Raw genomic sequence first — 17,487 nt, forward strand, 5'->3', positions numbered from 1 at the left:
CTGCCTGGGAGACTAAACTCTGGGCACACTTCCCCCTCTAAAACGACACCCAGCATCGCGATATTTCCGTGATGGCTAACGATAACTAGCTTACCGTGTCAACCACAGTGACACCGGTCGTGGAGATCCACCTACAGCTGCAAACGCTGCTCCGGTTTTCCAAGTTATAGAGGGAAAACCCGAAAACTGCCCGCCCACAGAGAGGTGCTTTCTGTCGGCTCGGAGCGCCCTCACCGCCCCTTGGACTGTCCGCGGCTCTCGTCCTTTAATCGGCCAGGTCAGTCGGTGCTTCGGCAGCTCGCTAGCTGTCTTTGGGTTAGCTCGTTAGCTAGCTGCAGCTAGCCGCAGTCATCACGGGGGGTGTCATAGTACCCGTCTGGTTTAATCAATATCTCTGATGTGCAGTGATGTTTTCAGCAATACACGTATGATAAAGGTCCAGTAAGCTAACAGCAAGCGAATAACTTAAAATTAGCAAACTGACACAGGTCTTCCGTAGCTGCTCGCTGCGCTAACCAGAGCTAATCTGATGCTAACATTCAACGAAACTGATGGGAAGGCAGCTAGCAGCCAGAATGCTAGCTAGCATTAGCACAGCGCCGAGCAGGCAGACTGTTTGCTGGAGGCTCGTCAGCAGCTCATGTGTTGCTGACAGTTACAAGAAGTAGTTCAGTGACTCAAATTGAGCTCTTCAAGTGAATCTGTCTCACAGTTTTCGACTCGCGCAGCGTCAACAGTCGCTGGTTCCACCTGTCAGTGGTGGATGGGGATTTGTGCTGATTCCAGGTGAGCAGTTTGACTGTTTTCTGCAGAGTTTGCTCCAGATGTGATGAGACAGCTCAGAGCTCTGCCAGGCTCTACTGCTAAATGCACTATGTTTTTGTTGTGTTCAACTCATTGTGCTCCCTTCAGCTTTGCTCTGTGTCCCATCAACAACATGTAGCCCATCTGTGAGAGATGAACATGATTTATGTGACTGTGAGTTTGTGATGGAGCTGAGTGACACATCTGAACAGTGTGTCCACATGAAACCATTAAAGCCAATAATGATTACTGCTGGTTATCAGAATTGAGGATAGACTGATTATCAGGGCTCATATTTAGTATTTTTCCAATTATCAATAGTTTTGTTTTCCAGTTATTGATGCATACTTCAGGTGTGATGCAGCCTCCTGTCTGTCTGTCTGTCTGTCTGTCTGTCTGTCTGTCTGTCTGTCTGTCTGTCTTTGTCACTCTGTGGTCTCAGCAGTGTCTCTCCAGCACAGAAGTCAACTGCAAAAACTGAACAAGAAACACGAGCTGTTGCCACAAACCAGGAAATGAGCTGCTGTCACAGTAGCTAAAGCTCCGCTAGCGGCTAAGTTAGCAGGCAGCCACCGATTACCAGAAACAGTCTGCAAAAAGGATAACTAATAATGCTTTAAGATCTGAGCAGAACAGTGAAAGATTAACAAAAGTGCAGGAGACAAACTGATCAATCTCAGCAGACAGAGCAGCGTCCTGACATCCTGTGATGCTCTGATGTCATCACTCCCACTGTGAGCTCCACATTCAGTTCTGATAATCCGTATCAATGAAGAAGCCTAATTATAAATCGCATTTCTCTGCTATCACATGCTGATGAAACATATCATGTATTGTATATCGGTTATCGGTTTTTCCCTCGGTACCAATAATCGTATCAGTTGATGCAGAATCAGCTTTAGTGGTTGAGTGTGTGAGAACATACAAGAGGTTTGACTCTGGTGGGTTTTTTCTTTTGCTTTTCAGTGCTTTTACAAAATAAAACAGGAACATTTAAACAAGAACAACAGGTCAGTGTTTAACTGCTACGTAGAACTGCAGATGTGTGTAAAACAGCTTGTTTGAAGGGAACCAGAGTTTAGAGAAAAACAGTTATTAACAAAAAATCCAGGCATATTTTTAATAAACACCAGCAGAAAGAAAGTTTATGTCGAATGTACTCGCCTGACTTACTTTAGCCTTTTTATTAAGGTGTACAGTTAATACATTTCATGGAAAACACAAGAATGAATGTAAAACCTGAAGGCGGAGGGCAGTGGATTGATGCACCTAACTTTGTGGTTCCGTGATGTGCGATCATGGTGGTATTTATCTGATCATTTAAGAGAAACTATTGAACATTTTATCAGTTTTCTTATTGCTATTCAAGATGTGTCTGTTGTCGGGACATATAAATGTAGTTTTATGGTCCAGGTTTAGTTTTTGATTGTCTTTCTGAGCCTCTCTATGACTCATTCATCTCCATGCAGGTTGGTTTTCTCAGTGACTGAGTCAGTGATTCTTGCTGAGGTGTGCCGGGAACAGTGTGTGAACGCAGCACAGGATCTCTGGAAATGAGGGCTTCCTCCTGGGTTTAGGCTCCGTTGATGAAAACGTGTTCAAACAGCTCCTCTAAAGTCCAGCAGCTTTATTCAGAACTCTTTAGACGATGACTGATGAAGGTGTGGACGTCCTCACACCAGACGTCTGTTTCATTCACATGTGGACGCGTGAGCACGGAAAGCATGAATTTCCTTTAACTTGTGGATGTTCTGACCGTGTTTTATGATCCAATATTTATTTTAATTGTGTTTATACAGCTGTGCACACCTACAGCGCACCTTCATTAATACGTTTTTACAACATGAGCGTTCTTTATGAAAACCTTTACCGCCATCAGTGCTTCTATGCAGCACATCTGTCGGTGCGGTTAACATCTGGACGGGCTTTAGAACCTCAGTATCAACAAAACACTGAAGCTTTTAGCCAACAGCAGCCTTTCAGTTTGCAAAATATCACAGAAATCAACAGTTGTGGAAACTTCAAGGAGAAACCAATGAAGCTAGCGTCTGCGGGTTATTTATTCTGCAGCTCTTTGATTCATGCTGATCAGTGGGAGCTTTGATGCAGATCGTAGGAGTCAACATCTGGATTTGTAGCTGATAGCAAAGCTGGAACAGGTAGATGTTTAGCAGATCTACTCACGCAGGAAATGTTAACATCCAGCACAAACTCAGCTGTGATACTGTAAACTCACTTTGTCATATCAACAGTTTTCACTCGTTTCATATGTGACACAGTTGTGACGCCACAAAGTGATGATGATGATGAGTAGTTTAAGGACACTCGGGAAAGTTAAAAATCTGGTGAGTCTTTTTCTCTTTACAGTTTCTGGCTGATTAATGAAGTCGTTTTGGTGATTTAAACGAATGCTCGCAGGACTAATGAGGCGCTTCGTGCATTTTCTAGTGATTTATAGATTACTGTGTATGTTGTGATATTTGAATTATTGTCAGTAATTTTATCAAAGCAAAAACATCTGCAGCTCCTTCAGTGTGAGCATTTGCTGTTTCTTCTGTTATGAAGCACCTCAAACTAAATATTTTGGGGTTTGGACTGTTGGTCAGACAGCGAGGTGCTGCCTCTGACTGCCAGGAACATTTTATAGACCAGAAGATTACCCGATAAACTGAGAAAATTACCATCGGAATGAATGATAAAATAAAATTAATTGTTCGTAAATGTGTTGTGGGGCTGCAAGGTGGCTCGGTGGTTAGCACTGTTGCCTCGCAGTAAGAAGGTCGCTGGTTCGCGTCCCGGTGAGGACACCCGGGATCTTTCTGCGTGGAGTCTCCATGTTCTCCCCGTGCAGCGTGGGTTCTCTCCGGGTTCTCCAGCTTCCTCCCACAGTCCAGAAACATGTTGAGGTTAATTGGTGATTCTAAATTGTCCGTAGGTGTGAATGTGAGTGTGCTTGGTTGTCTGTCTCTAAGTGTAGCCCTGTGATAGACTGGTTACCTGTCCAGGTGAACCTGCCTTCACCCTGAGTCAGCTGGGATAGACTCGACCCCCCATGACCCTGATGAAGGTGTAGAGATGATGGATGGATGATCAGAATGAATGATACAATAGAACTAGTGGAAGCTTTATTGTGGGTTTTGGGAAGCTCTAATTAAACGTTGAGGTGTTGTCTCCAGGCAGCGTTGTGACGTTGTGTCGTCTTCCTCCAGGAACCATCCAGCCACATCCAGCCCCACTGTGGATCTTCAGCCCCTCAGCAGGACAGTGGCAGAGGCAGAGCCGTCGGGGACCAGTCCAGCAGGCAGCAGGGCTCCATGAGCGCCACGGGGCAGCAGCAAGGGGGGGGTCTGCGTTCCCGCCGAGGCCTTGGCCGGGACAAGGACCCTGGGCAGGGCATGGGCATGGAGGCGACCTGCTGGCTGGCCCCCGGAGTGCTGCGCAGGCTGATCGAGCTGCCCTCGCCCCCGCTGTCTCGGCACCAGCTCAAGAGACTGGAGGAGCACAGGTAACCGATCCTGCTGCATCGATCAGACTCAGGGAAAACGTTACCTTCACGTGTGTTACAGGACAGCAGAGGTTCACCTCCTGAAGCTCTGACTGTTCGGTCACATGGTCACTCACTGAGGCTCATTTTTCACTGCAGCTCTACAGAAACAGAACAACCATGAAGAAGGAGAGAGAACTCAGAAATGTCTTCTGTGCAGCAGGACACAGTTAGAATGACGGAAATCAGAAACAAATAAAATGAAAGCTAAATGTCTTTGATTATTTGTTTACATGTCCAACATTTTTCCACATTTCCACAACTTCTGGTCACACTAATGACTTGACAGTTGTGTTGAGGAGCACCGAATATTTATTTTATACAGAATCTGGTGCAAATATTTTTTGGTAAACTGTTAAATGAGACTAAAGAATACAGTAAATGTAAAAACACACGACTGTTGGCCTCAGTTAAGTCACTGATGACTTTTCAGTTTTTCATAGACTCTGTTCCGAGCAAACAGTTTGTTTTTGTCCATTTTTAAAGTGAAACATGTAGAATAAAGTGATTTAGGTTAAATATGTTGGAAGGTTAGATCTGCTTCAGTCTCTCCACCAACCAGATGAGGGTAGTTGGAAAGTTCAGAATCTGGTAATTCCTTCTTTTTGGCTCTGATAAATGACATCGTTTTGGCTTTTAGAAAAAAATAAAAAAATAAAGAAAGCATCCCTTTTAACCCTGCTGGTGAGGTTTGGGCTGAGAAAGAGTTAATTATGTCAGTTATAGTAAAACTAGAACTCCTGCAACTTCTCTCTCATGTTTTAGTGTAAAATGTTTTTAAACTCCCAGTAAACAGCCCGATGACACGGCGGTGGGTCGTTATCGGTATTTGTTGCCCCGAGCAGCGCACAGGTAAACCTCCTCACCTGGCTGTTTTCTCTGGCTTCCCTGCAGGTACAGCAGTGCTGGACGTTCCCTGCTGGAGCCTCTGATGCAGCGTTACTGGGAGTGGCTGGTGGGCCGAGTCCCCGCCTGGATCGCCCCCAACCTCATCACCATCATCGGCCTCGCCACCAACGTCTTCACCACCCTCGTGCTCGTCTACTACTGTCCGACCGCCACCGAGCAGGTGAGTCCGTCTGAAGCGCTGATAGGCTGGACGATAAAATAATAAATTAATTCTGTTTTCATCCACTGGTTCACTCCACTTGTTTGTAATGTGTCAAACCATTATGTAGTAGTTGTAGCCCAGTAGGTTTATTCCAGTGCTATTAACACAAGCATGTTGGATTTGTTGATTCCAAGGTTTTAAAATGTTGTTAATTAAATAAAGAAATTCACCTTGTCAGCGGTTGTTCAGAGGGTTAAAAGTACCTGAAGGTGTCGGATAAATGAAGCAGAATAGAAAGTGCAGCGTTTTCCTCTGAAATGAAGCAGAGTGGAAGGAAAAGGTAGCGGAAAATGAAAAGTGCCTCAAAATGCTCCTGAAGTTTTGCACTTGAGAAAAAGTATTTGATGACTTTCTTCACCTGTGGGTCATCAAGCTGCTGAAAGCTTCAAAATATCAGCAAAAAGGAATGAGTTCATGAATGAAAACCCTGTTATTGTTGGTATTTTCAGGGTTGTGAGTGCGACTCTGCTGTGCTTTGGAGTTTATCAAGACAAAAACTAAACACAGAGGAAGTGTTGAATCTCCATTTACAGCCAATTCAAACATGAGCACCTCAGAAAACAGGGAGCTTTCTACCAAAACATGATCAAATGTACCTATAAAACATCAGGATGGTTGGTTTCCAGATGCTTTCGTTTAATTGTAAGGGACTGCCTAAAATGTTGAGCATTAAAAAAAGAAAAAAGAAAAAAGGCACATTTCCTTGCGGACTCCTGTGTCCATACAGATAGTTTTGGTTTCTGTCTCTTGAGAGTTGTGATGCCAAACCAACACACTGGAGCTGAAACGCTTCACACGACCTCCTGGTTTCTCTGGATGTTCCACATACCAAACCGTCAAGCGTCGTCTTTGGAATTGCGTTTAACCTGAGAAACTGAGCCAAACACCGGAGCTGTAGGGGCTCTGAGTAAACATCAAGGATCGATCATTTGTTTAGTAGAGCTGAAGTTTAGTTGAGGTGAACATGTGTGTGTTGTGCTGCAGGCTCCTCTCTGGGCGTACCTGCTGTGTGCGGTGGGTCTGTTCATCTACCAGTCGCTGGACGCCATCGACGGGAAGCAGGCCAGACGCACCAACAGCAGCTCTCCGCTGGGCGAGCTGTTCGACCACGGCTGTGACTCCCTCTCCACCGGTCAGTCAGCCTCCTCCTCCTCTCCTCCGCCGTGACTGAAGCTGCAGCCCTGTTGACGCTGTGTTGTTTGTCTCTGCAGTGTTTGTGGTGCTGGGAACCAGTATAGCGGTGCAGCTGGGCACCAACCCGGACTGGATGTTCTTCTGCTGCTTCGCCGGGATGTTCATGTTCTACTGCGCCCACTGGCAGACATACGTGTCGGGAACGCTGCGCTTCGGCATGTGAGTCCACACAAGCTGCTTGTTTTCTTTCATTTGTTGACGTGCCGTCATCTGAGTGTCTCTCTGTACTTTGTATACCCGAATGTTTCAGCGCTGAGTGTAGAACAGTTCTTATTTGGACATCAGGACATATTTTGATGGTCATAATTATCCAAAAACTTATTGAAGGCATTTTTTTATCTCACAAAATCCTGCAGAACAGTTTAACCCTCTGAACTCTGGACATTTTTCTTCACTGTTTTTAATTTTTTTTTCTTCACTGTGGTCTCATTTTTCTCTTCAATATAAAGTCCTGCACCTCTGTGGAAACAGAACAACCACGAAGAAGGAGAGATGAATGTCTTCTGCGCAGACAGAAATCGTTTAGTTAAACTTATATTTCTTGGTTATGTATTAATTTCAGCTTGGATAGCTTTTTTTTTTTCCCCAAGTGTCCACAGTTGTTACTGACGCTGGAACAACTGGAGGCTCTACATGCTACGGATATTTAAATATTTACATTTTTCATTAGTTTCCATTCTTGTCGTCTCTCTGCTTTGTGTAAACACATCCTGCAGTTCAGCCAAGAGGTGCCTGAATATTTGTCATGTGACCGTTAATCACAGCTGAGTCACTGATGGCTCCTCAGTTGCGTCGAAGAGCTGCAAATTTTCAGTTTTTTACTGAATCCGGTTGGAGCGAACAGCTAATTTTTGGCAGATTTGTAGTTTTCCGATGACAAGCTTTCCTCACAGATGACGAGCTCCAAGTCCTTCAGAGAGTTTAACACCCAGCATGTCTCTTGGTTTTTACAAAAAGTTTCTGGCTCTGATGAAAGGTACAATTTTGGCAGTTTTGAAAAGACAACGTGACCTCCAATCTGCCCGACGGTTCGGTGTTCAGAAGGTTAAACTAAACTGCTTCAGAACAGTCAGGACTCCATCCAGCAGCTTCGTGTCCACCTGATGGGTTTCAGAAGCATCACAGCAGCCAAACATTCATTGATAGTGTTCTGTTGGGATTCTATGTTGATATGACGATGTGATTACTAAGAAGTAAATGCAGCGTGATGCTAATCAGACGCTGCCTGAATGCTTTTTCTGCAGGTCGAAAGTTCAAACAAGTTAAATTCATACAGATGATGACATTTACGTCTAATTCAGATGAACCCTCATTAATATTTCCTTTGCTTGTTCCGCCCACCTTTAACTGAAATCCAGACCTGAACAGCTGCTTATAAATAAGATTTGACGTTTCTTTGTGGTGCAAAAATATCGCGTATAAATCAAACAGCCGACACCTGAAGAAACGTGCAGCACGAGAATAATGAAGTCCTGAAAGACGGCGGCTGTTTATGTGAATGTTTATTCTGCTGGATGAAGTCTGGAGCGTATCGGGCGTCCGCCAACAGGTTTCATCAGGCGCCTGTTGAGCTCAGTCCAAGACGTTAAAGTGGATGAACTAGTTGCAGTCTTTTGTTTGTCCTTTCACTAGACGACAGCAGTTGCGTGTCCGGGCGTGCTGGAGTAAATGTGGATGTGTTCTGTGTGTAGATTTGACATAACAGAGGTGCAGCTCTGTCTAGCAGGACTGCAGATGCTCACAGCCACTGTGGGTCCCTGCCTGTGGAACGTGATGGTAAACCTCCTGGCTGCTGCCTGCATGGCTCGCTGCCGCCGCCGGCTTCCACAATGACCGCTGATCTGCATGGAATAAACGGAGAGAAATTCAAGTTGAGATTCGCTCTGCTTTAAAGGTGCAATCAGTAAAATGTGGCTCCTTTTTAAAGACCTGAAGGAAGCTGCATGTGGTCTGCCAGATACATCTTTCTACTGGGTTTAATCCTAATTCTTGTTAAATATTGTTGAAGACATGTTTGGATTTTGGGCCTTTGGTTGGATTTGACAAAAACGTGTCACATTAGATTGTAAACTGACGGATGTTTGTAGCTGTGTAGACTCTCAGTCATCTTAGTTATGATAGTGCCATAAAATAATATTTAAAGAACAAACTATTATCCTTAAAGATGGAGTAGAAGGTAACTAAACTTCTTGTTTTAGTTCGTCTGTCCCGTTTTATCATCATCTAAAAGTCTTCCTCCATTCTAGCTGATTCATGAGCAGTCCCAGCTATTTATTCTCAAGACTCAGGATGTTAATGGTGGTGAAATTATCTGGGGACGGATCTCAGGACTGTATTATACGTAATAAGTGGCGCCATCGACCAACTCTCGTGTTTAGAGTTTAACAAAGATGGCTTCCTTCATCCCTCTCCCAAACTATCTGTCCAGATTGTGGACATTGCTGTCCTCAAAGGACCCTAAGATGAAGTTATTCGGTTGTTAAAGTAGTTGTTTAGTCTCCTCTATGTGTAGGTCTGTGCACTCCCTGCTGCATTCGACTGGACACAACAATGCTCAGCTGGTGTTTTGGTGTTTATATTTGAGACTCGGCTAGTTTTTGTCTGCGTGTTGCTGAAGTCTGAAGTTCACCAGGATGTTGTGTTTGGAGGAAATCCTTCTAAGGTTCTCACATTTAAGAAGATGAACAACAACTAAAGAAGAGCACAACGTCCTGCAACCCTCTGAGACACAAACTCTGAGGATAAAACCCCAAAACACAAGCTGAGCAGGGTTGTATCTGCAGCGAGGAGTGCACCGGCCTGTATGTAGAGGAGACTAAACAACAACTTCAACGCAGGAGAGCAGCTCCTCAGCAGCTCACCTTCATCCAGACACTCCTTTGAGGAGATGGATGGACGGATGGTTCGAGAGAGGAGTGAAAGAATGACTATATAAACTTTAGCTCTAAATTAGCCTCATAATTAATGTTGCTGAAGGTCTCAGCCTTTATTATTTACTATTAGTTCTGTAATTAATAATACAGTAGAGTCTATATTATTACATTAGTTTGGTTAGTCTCCATATTTACTAACACCACAGGCTCTAAGTCTTAGGATGTATTATCGTCAGGTAAAGTTGCATTTTAATTCATTTTATAGGGTTTTAATTCTCAACATGTACATTACTCACAGCATACGTAACACCACAGGGTCTTAACGTCAACATTTAAACTTGTTAGGTTGATTCGTAACGCCAGCGATAATCTTTAATTCTGGAAAACACTTTGGTGCCGCGGCTGCTCTTTTAAATGTGCTGTATAGAAGAATGCTGACTTGACCCAAATGCATTACACAATCCTGAAGCATTAAAAACAACAACAACATCCCAATATTAGTTGGAAACATTCCCCAAATCCTTCAGCTCCGGCGACGAGCAGATGACTCACTCAGCTGTGATGGAGGCTGTTCTGATTACTGATCGCACCTTCACTGCAGCTGCTCCCCCGTCGACTCGTTCACCTCCAAACCCAAACCCGTGTTGTGCAGCAGCAGCAGCAGCAGCTCCGTGTCCGGCGGTGTGTTGTGGAGGAAGGCTGCAGGATGACTGTGTGCTGGTAGACGTCACTAATCCTCACTTTAAACTCTCTGCTTTCTCCTCCCACTCAGCATTGATGTGACTGAGGTGCAAATCTTCATTATAATCATGTATTTGCTGGCCGCCGTGGGAGGATCTGCTTTTTGGCAGTCACTGGTAATTCTGATCGGTTCTAATTCCTACAGATTGAGATCAATGAGAATGATGCCATAATTGTGTAATGATGTTTATCTTGCTGAGTTTAATGTAATTATGATGCTGCTCTAACAGTCGTGTTTTTACTGTAATGGTTTTAAGAAGCTCGTAGCGTTTCCTAACATTACTCAAAAGACTCAGACTTACAGTAGCATCAGGGCATGTTTTGATGTGTGTGTGTGTGTTGTGCTGTCATCTTTATTGTGTTAATGTCTCGATTCCCAGATTCCGATCCTAAATATCCAGATGAAAATGGTTCCTGCCATCTGCACTTTTTTAGGAGCCATCTTCTCCTGCACCAATTACTTCAGAGTTATTTTTACAGGAGGCGTGGGCAAAAACGGATCCACAATAGCGGTGAGTCTGGAAACTTGCGTTGCTTCCCCCCGAACAAACTTCTGCTGCTGAACACATCAGATTTGTGAGGCGTGTGCACAGATGGGGGGTCAGAAAATACATCAGAGTGACTGACGGGACGGTGGCGAGCTGTTTTTGTGCCTCGTGTCAGCAGCAACACACATTATGTCCAGCACACTGAGAGTCCACGTGTGTGCACAAAAACTGCTTCACAAGGACAGTAATGCTCAGAAAACGTAGACGCTCATCTTCTGTGCGTGTGTGAAATGGAATCCTGCAAGTGGAAAAGAAAGTAAAGGATCTGGAAGGACTAGAAGGGTTGATCAAAAAGTTCCAAGACAGTGCTGTGAAAAGAAAACCAAAATGCACCTGATTTAAGTTTAACCTCCATTCCTGTTGAAGCTCTGCTCCCAGTGCTCCTGGGACTCTTTAACTCTCCCTGGAGGTTCTGTTCTGTAAACACGCTAAGCTCCACCTGTGATGAGTTAAATCTCCTAAACCAGAGATCTCCAACTCTGGACCTCGTGAGCTACTGTCCTGCAGGTTTTAGACGTTTCTGTACTGCAACACACCTGACTCACATCAATGGTGATATTGCCACGAATATAGAAACCTCAACCTCAAGGAGCGCCACGTGGTGGACATATTGACCGTCAGAGGAAGTTACCAAATATGGTCACTTGGCCCATAAAGGGTTAAGCTGCTGTTTCTGCTCTTGCTGGTAGCTGCAGACCGTCCTCTGGTCCCCGTGATGATCCTCTACCAGCTGCCGACTGACGCGTTCGCTCCCTGAGAATGTTTTCAAAAATCATCAATGTGCTGCGACACGTTCGCCGCAAACAGTCGCGGAACTTTTTGATCAACCCTCGGAAAGTCAAGGCGTAACGCCGGCTGGTTTTAACATGTCGCTTCAAGTCAGATCAGTTTTATTTATGTCGCTCAAAATCACAGACTTTGCCTCAAGCAGCTTTTTTGTAAACGTGTAACTCGTTACAAGACCGACATGAACACACTGTCTGGGATGTAAAACAGTGCTTTTGAATGGACTGATTCTTGAAGTGGATTATTGTGGGTGTATTATGAGCTACAGTGAAACTGTGAAGCAGATATTTAGAACTTCCCTCCAACAAGTACGTAGGGATGAAATGCTTGTCTGTAGCAACAAAGTGCTTCAGTCTACGGAGCTCCTTCTGTTTTCATCTGTGTGACTGTGAACATAGCGACGACTTTTCATCTCATTGTGTTTAAATGAACGTTTGAGCCTCGTCAAAGGTTGTAACGTGTTTGCTCCGTGTGTCTTTGTCGTCCTCAGGGAACCAGCGTCCTCTCTCCAGTCTTACATATTGGCTCAGTTATAATTTTGGCCATGATGATATACAAGAAGTCTGCTGTCCAGCTCTTCGAGAAACACCCGTGTCTTTATATCCTGGCGTTTGGCTTCGTCTCGGCCAAAATCACCAATAAATTAGTTGTAAGTCACACTCACTTTGTTTTTTAGTCAGAGGGATTCAGTGTCTTTGTCTTTGTGCTTCCTGCTGCTGATGTTCATGTCAAAGTGACAACTTTTCTTGATTTTGACGAATTCTTGTTCTGATAAATGGCGTAATTTTGCTGATTTTATTTGTTTATTTATTTGTTTTTTTGCGATAACAGCCTTTCAAATCTGCTGGCTGGGTTTGAGTTTCAGAAGCTTCATTCTTTTCTGCTTGTGAATGAAATTCTTGACCTTGTAAACTTAAATAAGAAAATGGCCACATCTGATGTTGTGCAAGTTTTTTTATTTTATTTTTTTTTAGACAGCGGTTCCTGATCGAGGACTTTTGAAAAGCCAGTGTTGAGACATTTAGCAATTGTCAGACGGAAAAGAAAACAGATATTTGTTTGCTCTAATTCCACCTGGTTTGCATTTTTAATTGTAATTTCAGTCGGAGCTCAGCGTAACGTTTGGCGTCCTGTTTGTTTGCTCTCGTGATTTAGATTTGAATGAATTTTATTATTGCCGTCACGAGTTGCTTTGCTGAACGGGACGACATCCAACATGTCTGATAATCAGATCACTATTAAAGAGCTGCAGATTATGGACGTCTATTGACATGAATGTAAAATAGAAGCTAAAAACTGTGTCTCGTGTCCAAACACCTAAAAGGAAAAACGCTTTCAAAGCTCTCAGATTCAACTCTGTGTCGTCGTTTGATGCCGACTGTCTGTTCTCTCTGTCCACAGGTAGCACATATGACAAAAAGTGAGATGCATCTCCACGATTTAGCCTTTCTGGGGCCAGGACTTCTGTTCCTGGATCAGTATTTCAATAGTTTTATCGACGAGTACCTGGTGCTCTGGATTGCACTGGTGAGTACACGTGATGGCGTTTTGACACCATGAAGCAGGAAACGTACGGATATAACTAATAATACTGATGATCCATGTAGCTGATCCAGGGCTAGGGTTGGTTTTACCTGATGAGTTAAAATATTTAGCAAACATCACATGTGGTCCATTAGAGTCGTGTTTAATCAGCCATGTTGGTGTTTGTTCAGTTGTGAGCTGTTTAAATAACTTAATTTCAAGTATTGCATCAGAAAAAGTTCCTAAAAACTGCAAAATTAAAACTTAACAAATTTTGCTCACGAGGTAGTTCTTGACTTTTTTTTTTTTTAAACCATTTGTGACATTTTAAGCATCTAATGTGCACAAATGATCAGCTGTTCCTGGGCAGCAAGAAAAACGTCCGACACCAGCTGACATGAAAGAATAATGACGACCTTCCAGATTAAAATAATCCCATTTGTCTCTGTAGACGGACAAAGTTCTGTTTGTTAACGTTCTATTTTTTAGCAGTTTTGTTTGCTTCTTCTTCTACTCTGTTTATTACAGCCGTTTAGCCGACAGCGCCACCTTCTGACGACACTGTGCAGCCGACTTTATTCAGATTCACATTTTTTATTCGCTGCTACATTTTAAAAGTTCACCTCGACTATTGTATGGTATTATTCTGTGCTTACATTTGCTCAGTTGATTGTGTTGTGTGGAAGCCCGTTATCACCAGGAAGAGAAATCACTTTAATATAGTACATAAAACTGACGGCATGAAGTCAGAATGATGAGAAATTACATCAAAGTTAAGACGATAATTTACAGTTATTACACTAAGATATGAAAAACTGAGTCAGAATTATCACATTAACCCTCTAAACTCCAACCACGTTCCTGTTTTTCACATTTTTCTTCACTGTGAGCTCGTTTTTCATTTGCAATGTAAAACCGTGCACCTCTATAAATATAAAGCAATATTAATCAAACATGAATCCACAAAAGAAAAGGCTAATAAAAGTAGACATATAAAGACAAAGAAAAAAAATTAATTGTTTTTTGTTTTTTTATTGATTTTTTTTATTATTTTGTAAATTTTTTGTTTTTTTAAATTATTTTTTAAATGTATTTATTTATTTAATTTACTTTTTATAATGTCACTTTAAAAGCAAAGGAAATATGCGCAGAAAAATGTGCTCAGTAGGAATGTTGTGCACAGGCACAGAAAGAATAGCACACAAAAAAAATTATCGATGCATATTTCAATAAAGAGGAAAAAAGGGGGAAAAATAAATTTAAAAACAAAAATAATTAAAAATAATAATAATATAAATAAATAAATAAATGTTTAAGTATTTTATGTATTTAGCCTTTTCTTTTATGGATTCATGTTTTATTAATATTGCTTTTTGTTGCCTGATTTTTTTACGTTTGTTCTTTTTATTTCCACTTTTCTTCTACCTTGATTGATTTATTTTTGTCATTTGGCGCTCTCACTACTCCACAGTTTTGACTCTGATGAATGGAGTCATTTGAAATGTTTACGGTTTGGAGTACAGAGGGTTAAGTCAAAAATAGAACTACAGTCTAAAATTATGAGTTATTCCAGTAAAACATATAAACAGGAGTGAACGTTGAGCTGCTAGACGTTTACTCTCCGTCTCGTCCTGGCGGTGACGAGCTTCCACTCCTGATGTTGTGCCTGACGCGAGTGACGCTGTTTCTTTCTCTCCTGCAGATCATTTCCTTCTTTGACTTGGTGCGTTACTGTGTCAGTGTTTGCAACCAGATTGCCTGCCATCTTCACATTTTTGTTTTCAAAATCAAGCCTTGTTCAGTGCTCAGCTCAGCTCCTCACTGAGGACACGCCGGCCATTACTGACTCTGTCCCTGCCCCCCTCCCCCCCGATAGTCGCACTCATCTTTTCTTCCCTGTTTTCCACGTAGAGATGCAGGGGGTGACGTGGTGTAAAGTATGTGCTTCTGCCAACTGAATGTGAGGACAAATAATATATATTAAGATACTGGAATATTACTGTCATTGTTTCTTTTTCACCAGTGAACTCAGAGTTGAATTTGTACCAGTTTCATCTTCTGGCCCAGTAATAAGAGATCTCCCTCTGACACACTCACGGTTACACAGAGCAGATGTTTCAGGTGCTACTCGCTGTGTTCAAGGAGAGACTTACGTGTGTTTTAACTGTTCATGTGCAACAACATGTATAGGTATGGATCTTTGCTTTTCATGATTATAATTTTTGTAATATTTGCGTAACTTTACCTTTTTGCTATTGTAAATACCAAACTGTTGCAGTGTCTGTGCTTCTCTTTTAAGTTAAAACCCCTGCTTTGACACATTTATAAAAACCTTCCTTCATGTATTTTGAGGCGACCTCATCCTCCGCACATCGCGCCGAACCGTGCCGCCGTTTCACGTCCGCGGTTCTGGAGGAAACCTGACGTCGACTCGTGCAAAGCTGCAAAATGTTCACTGCCAGTGTTTTCTCGGTTACATTTGGGATTTTAGTGTTTAGTTCAGGGGGGAGTTCAGTGTTTGTTTACTGTCACGTTACTGGCTCGTGGTTTCATTTCACTTCTTATTGTTACACGACGAGTTGCAGCTACAGCAGCGTTTCTCTCACTGGCTGGTGTTTGTAGCTCTGTGGGTGTTCATCAGAGGTCCTAAAGTTACTGACCGGACCTTTGAGCTCAACAGAGAACTCTGCTGCTCAGGTTTTCTCACATTTTGCAGCTGATCAGAGCAAAGGTCAAGTCGTTCTGAAGTGGAGATGCACAAAGTGGCTGTTCTGAGTCGGGCCTGTTGGGTTGAAGGTCGCTCCGCTCATCCGTTAACCTCATTATTTCATATTTTATTGGTGTCAATAAATCCCATGAAAAGACCAAAAACATTTAAAAAACAGTCACTCATGTCCTGTTTGTTTTAACCAATGAGACAGAAGGAGGTGTTGCACTTGTGCTTCAGTATCCCGATGATCTGATCCGTCAGTTTCTACATTGAACGCACTTCAAGAACATTAAAGTTGTAAATCAATCCAGTGTATATGCTTTGCTTTTTTTTAAAGCAGCATGTCTGCCTTCAGGCTGTTCCTTCATGTTACCTATGCGGTCAGGAATGTAGTGTTGGAGGGCAGGACGCACCGAGACTCCACAGCCTCCAACAAACCTGGTTTCTCTACAAGCATCTCAGAGAACATGTAGAGTAGCTGTAGTACCGCTTCCTATTTAATCCTGTAGCGACCAGAGAGCATTATGGGACTTTAGCGAGCAACGGGCACCACGATAAAGACTTCTGTGACGGTTAATGACCTCCTAATGAGTTTAAAACGAGCTGGGTTTAACGAAGACGCAGTTCATTTATCACAGCGTCGTTCATGGTGACGCTGAAACCGGACAAAAAGCAAATATTCTGAACAGAACCGATCCACGGTGTCGCCTCACAGCTACAAGTCTGTGTGGTTGAGTATTTTATTTGAAAGTAACCTTCAACCCAGCGTCTTTTGTTTGTTTTTTGTTTTTTTGAGTTTAAAATGGTTTTTGTTTCCTCTGTAGCAGTTCATTGATTTCATAAATGCAACACACTGTAGTTTTTATACATAGCATGAAGGTAAAACCATACATGCAGTGTTATGTTCAGTTTAGATGTCAGAAGGCTTTTGTGGCTCCTGGTGTTTTGTTTTCGGGTCCAAATGGATCTTTGAGTATTTGAGGTTGCCGACCCCTGGTTTAGTGGAATAGCTCAAACCACCACTCCAGAACAATAGAAATTAATCCTGTTTCTGTTTATGTATTTGTTCAGTGTTTTACCGATAACCACAGAGGAATGAAATCTGTCCGGCTGACCTGAGCTGTCAGCAGATGTTTTTTTTTTTTTTTTTCATGGGATTTATTGAAGACGTAGAAACTTCGTCAGACTTTAAAACGAACAACGTGTGTGTCGCGGCTTCACGTTACCGTCTGGTCGACGTCACGTTTCCTCCTCGACGTCAAACGTGCGCACGTGAGCGTGAATGAGCGGGAGACGAGGTCACATGATGACGTCACGGTTTCTAAGGTGGTGACTGACGAGAATCGGTTCAAACTTAATAAAAGTCTGTTTATTTGAAGTGTGGCTGCCGCTCGCTCTGCCTCCAGCTCCTCTGGTACCGGTACTGAGAGTCTGACCGACGGGGACTCGGTGGTCCTGGACAGCAGGCCTTAGGGAGGTTCCTGCTTCTGCATCTTGTGCCTGTTTTGTTTGTGTTCGACTGCAGTTTGTTTAAAGCGATCTGCGAATGCCGACTAGTGAGAGTCATTCATGATGTGCAGCGTTTCAGGACGGGCTCCTAAACACAACACGATGAGTTCAGTGGACAGACAAAGACTGTTGGCCAAACAAAG

The 17,487-nt window shown here is 43.0% G+C and overlaps 1 protein-coding gene across 1 annotated transcript; it reads left to right on the forward strand.

Moving 5' to 3' along the window:
* Positions 1-106: 106 nt before the first annotated feature.
* cept1b (choline/ethanolamine phosphotransferase 1b) lies at positions 107-16,150 on the forward strand. Its single transcript, XM_008298647.1, has 10 exons — positions 107-277; positions 4,014-4,309; positions 5,243-5,417; positions 6,444-6,591; positions 6,671-6,812; positions 10,299-10,383; positions 10,648-10,779; positions 12,092-12,250; positions 13,003-13,128; positions 14,828-16,150. Exons 2-10 carry the CDS (start codon positions 4,119-4,121, stop codon positions 14,948-14,950), a joined length of 1,281 nt encoding a protein of 426 aa, XP_008296869.1. The 5' UTR covers positions 107-277; positions 4,014-4,118; the 3' UTR covers positions 14,951-16,150.
* Positions 16,151-17,487: the final 1,337 nt, after the last annotated feature.

This window comes from Stegastes partitus, unplaced genomic scaffold, assembly GCF_000690725.1.
Source record: "Stegastes partitus isolate 25-593 unplaced genomic scaffold, Stegastes_partitus-1.0.2 Scaffold1336, whole genome shotgun sequence".
In the NCBI taxonomy this organism is placed as follows: Eukaryota; Metazoa; Chordata; class Actinopteri; family Pomacentridae; genus Stegastes; species Stegastes partitus.

Bases quoted from the DNA above. Each gene is read 5' to 3' on its own strand.
- cept1b (XM_008298647.1), top strand. From the start codon at position 4,119: ATGAGCGCCACGGGGCAGCAGCAAGGGGGGGGTCTGCGTTCCCGCCGA. The intron at 10,384-10,647 runs GTAATTCTGATC...CTCGATTCCCAG, and splicing joins CTGCTTTTTGGCAGTCACTG to ATTCCGATCCTAAATATCCA. The intron at 10,780-12,091 runs GTGAGTCTGGAA...TGTCGTCCTCAG, and splicing joins AAAACGGATCCACAATAGCG to GGAACCAGCGTCCTCTCTCC.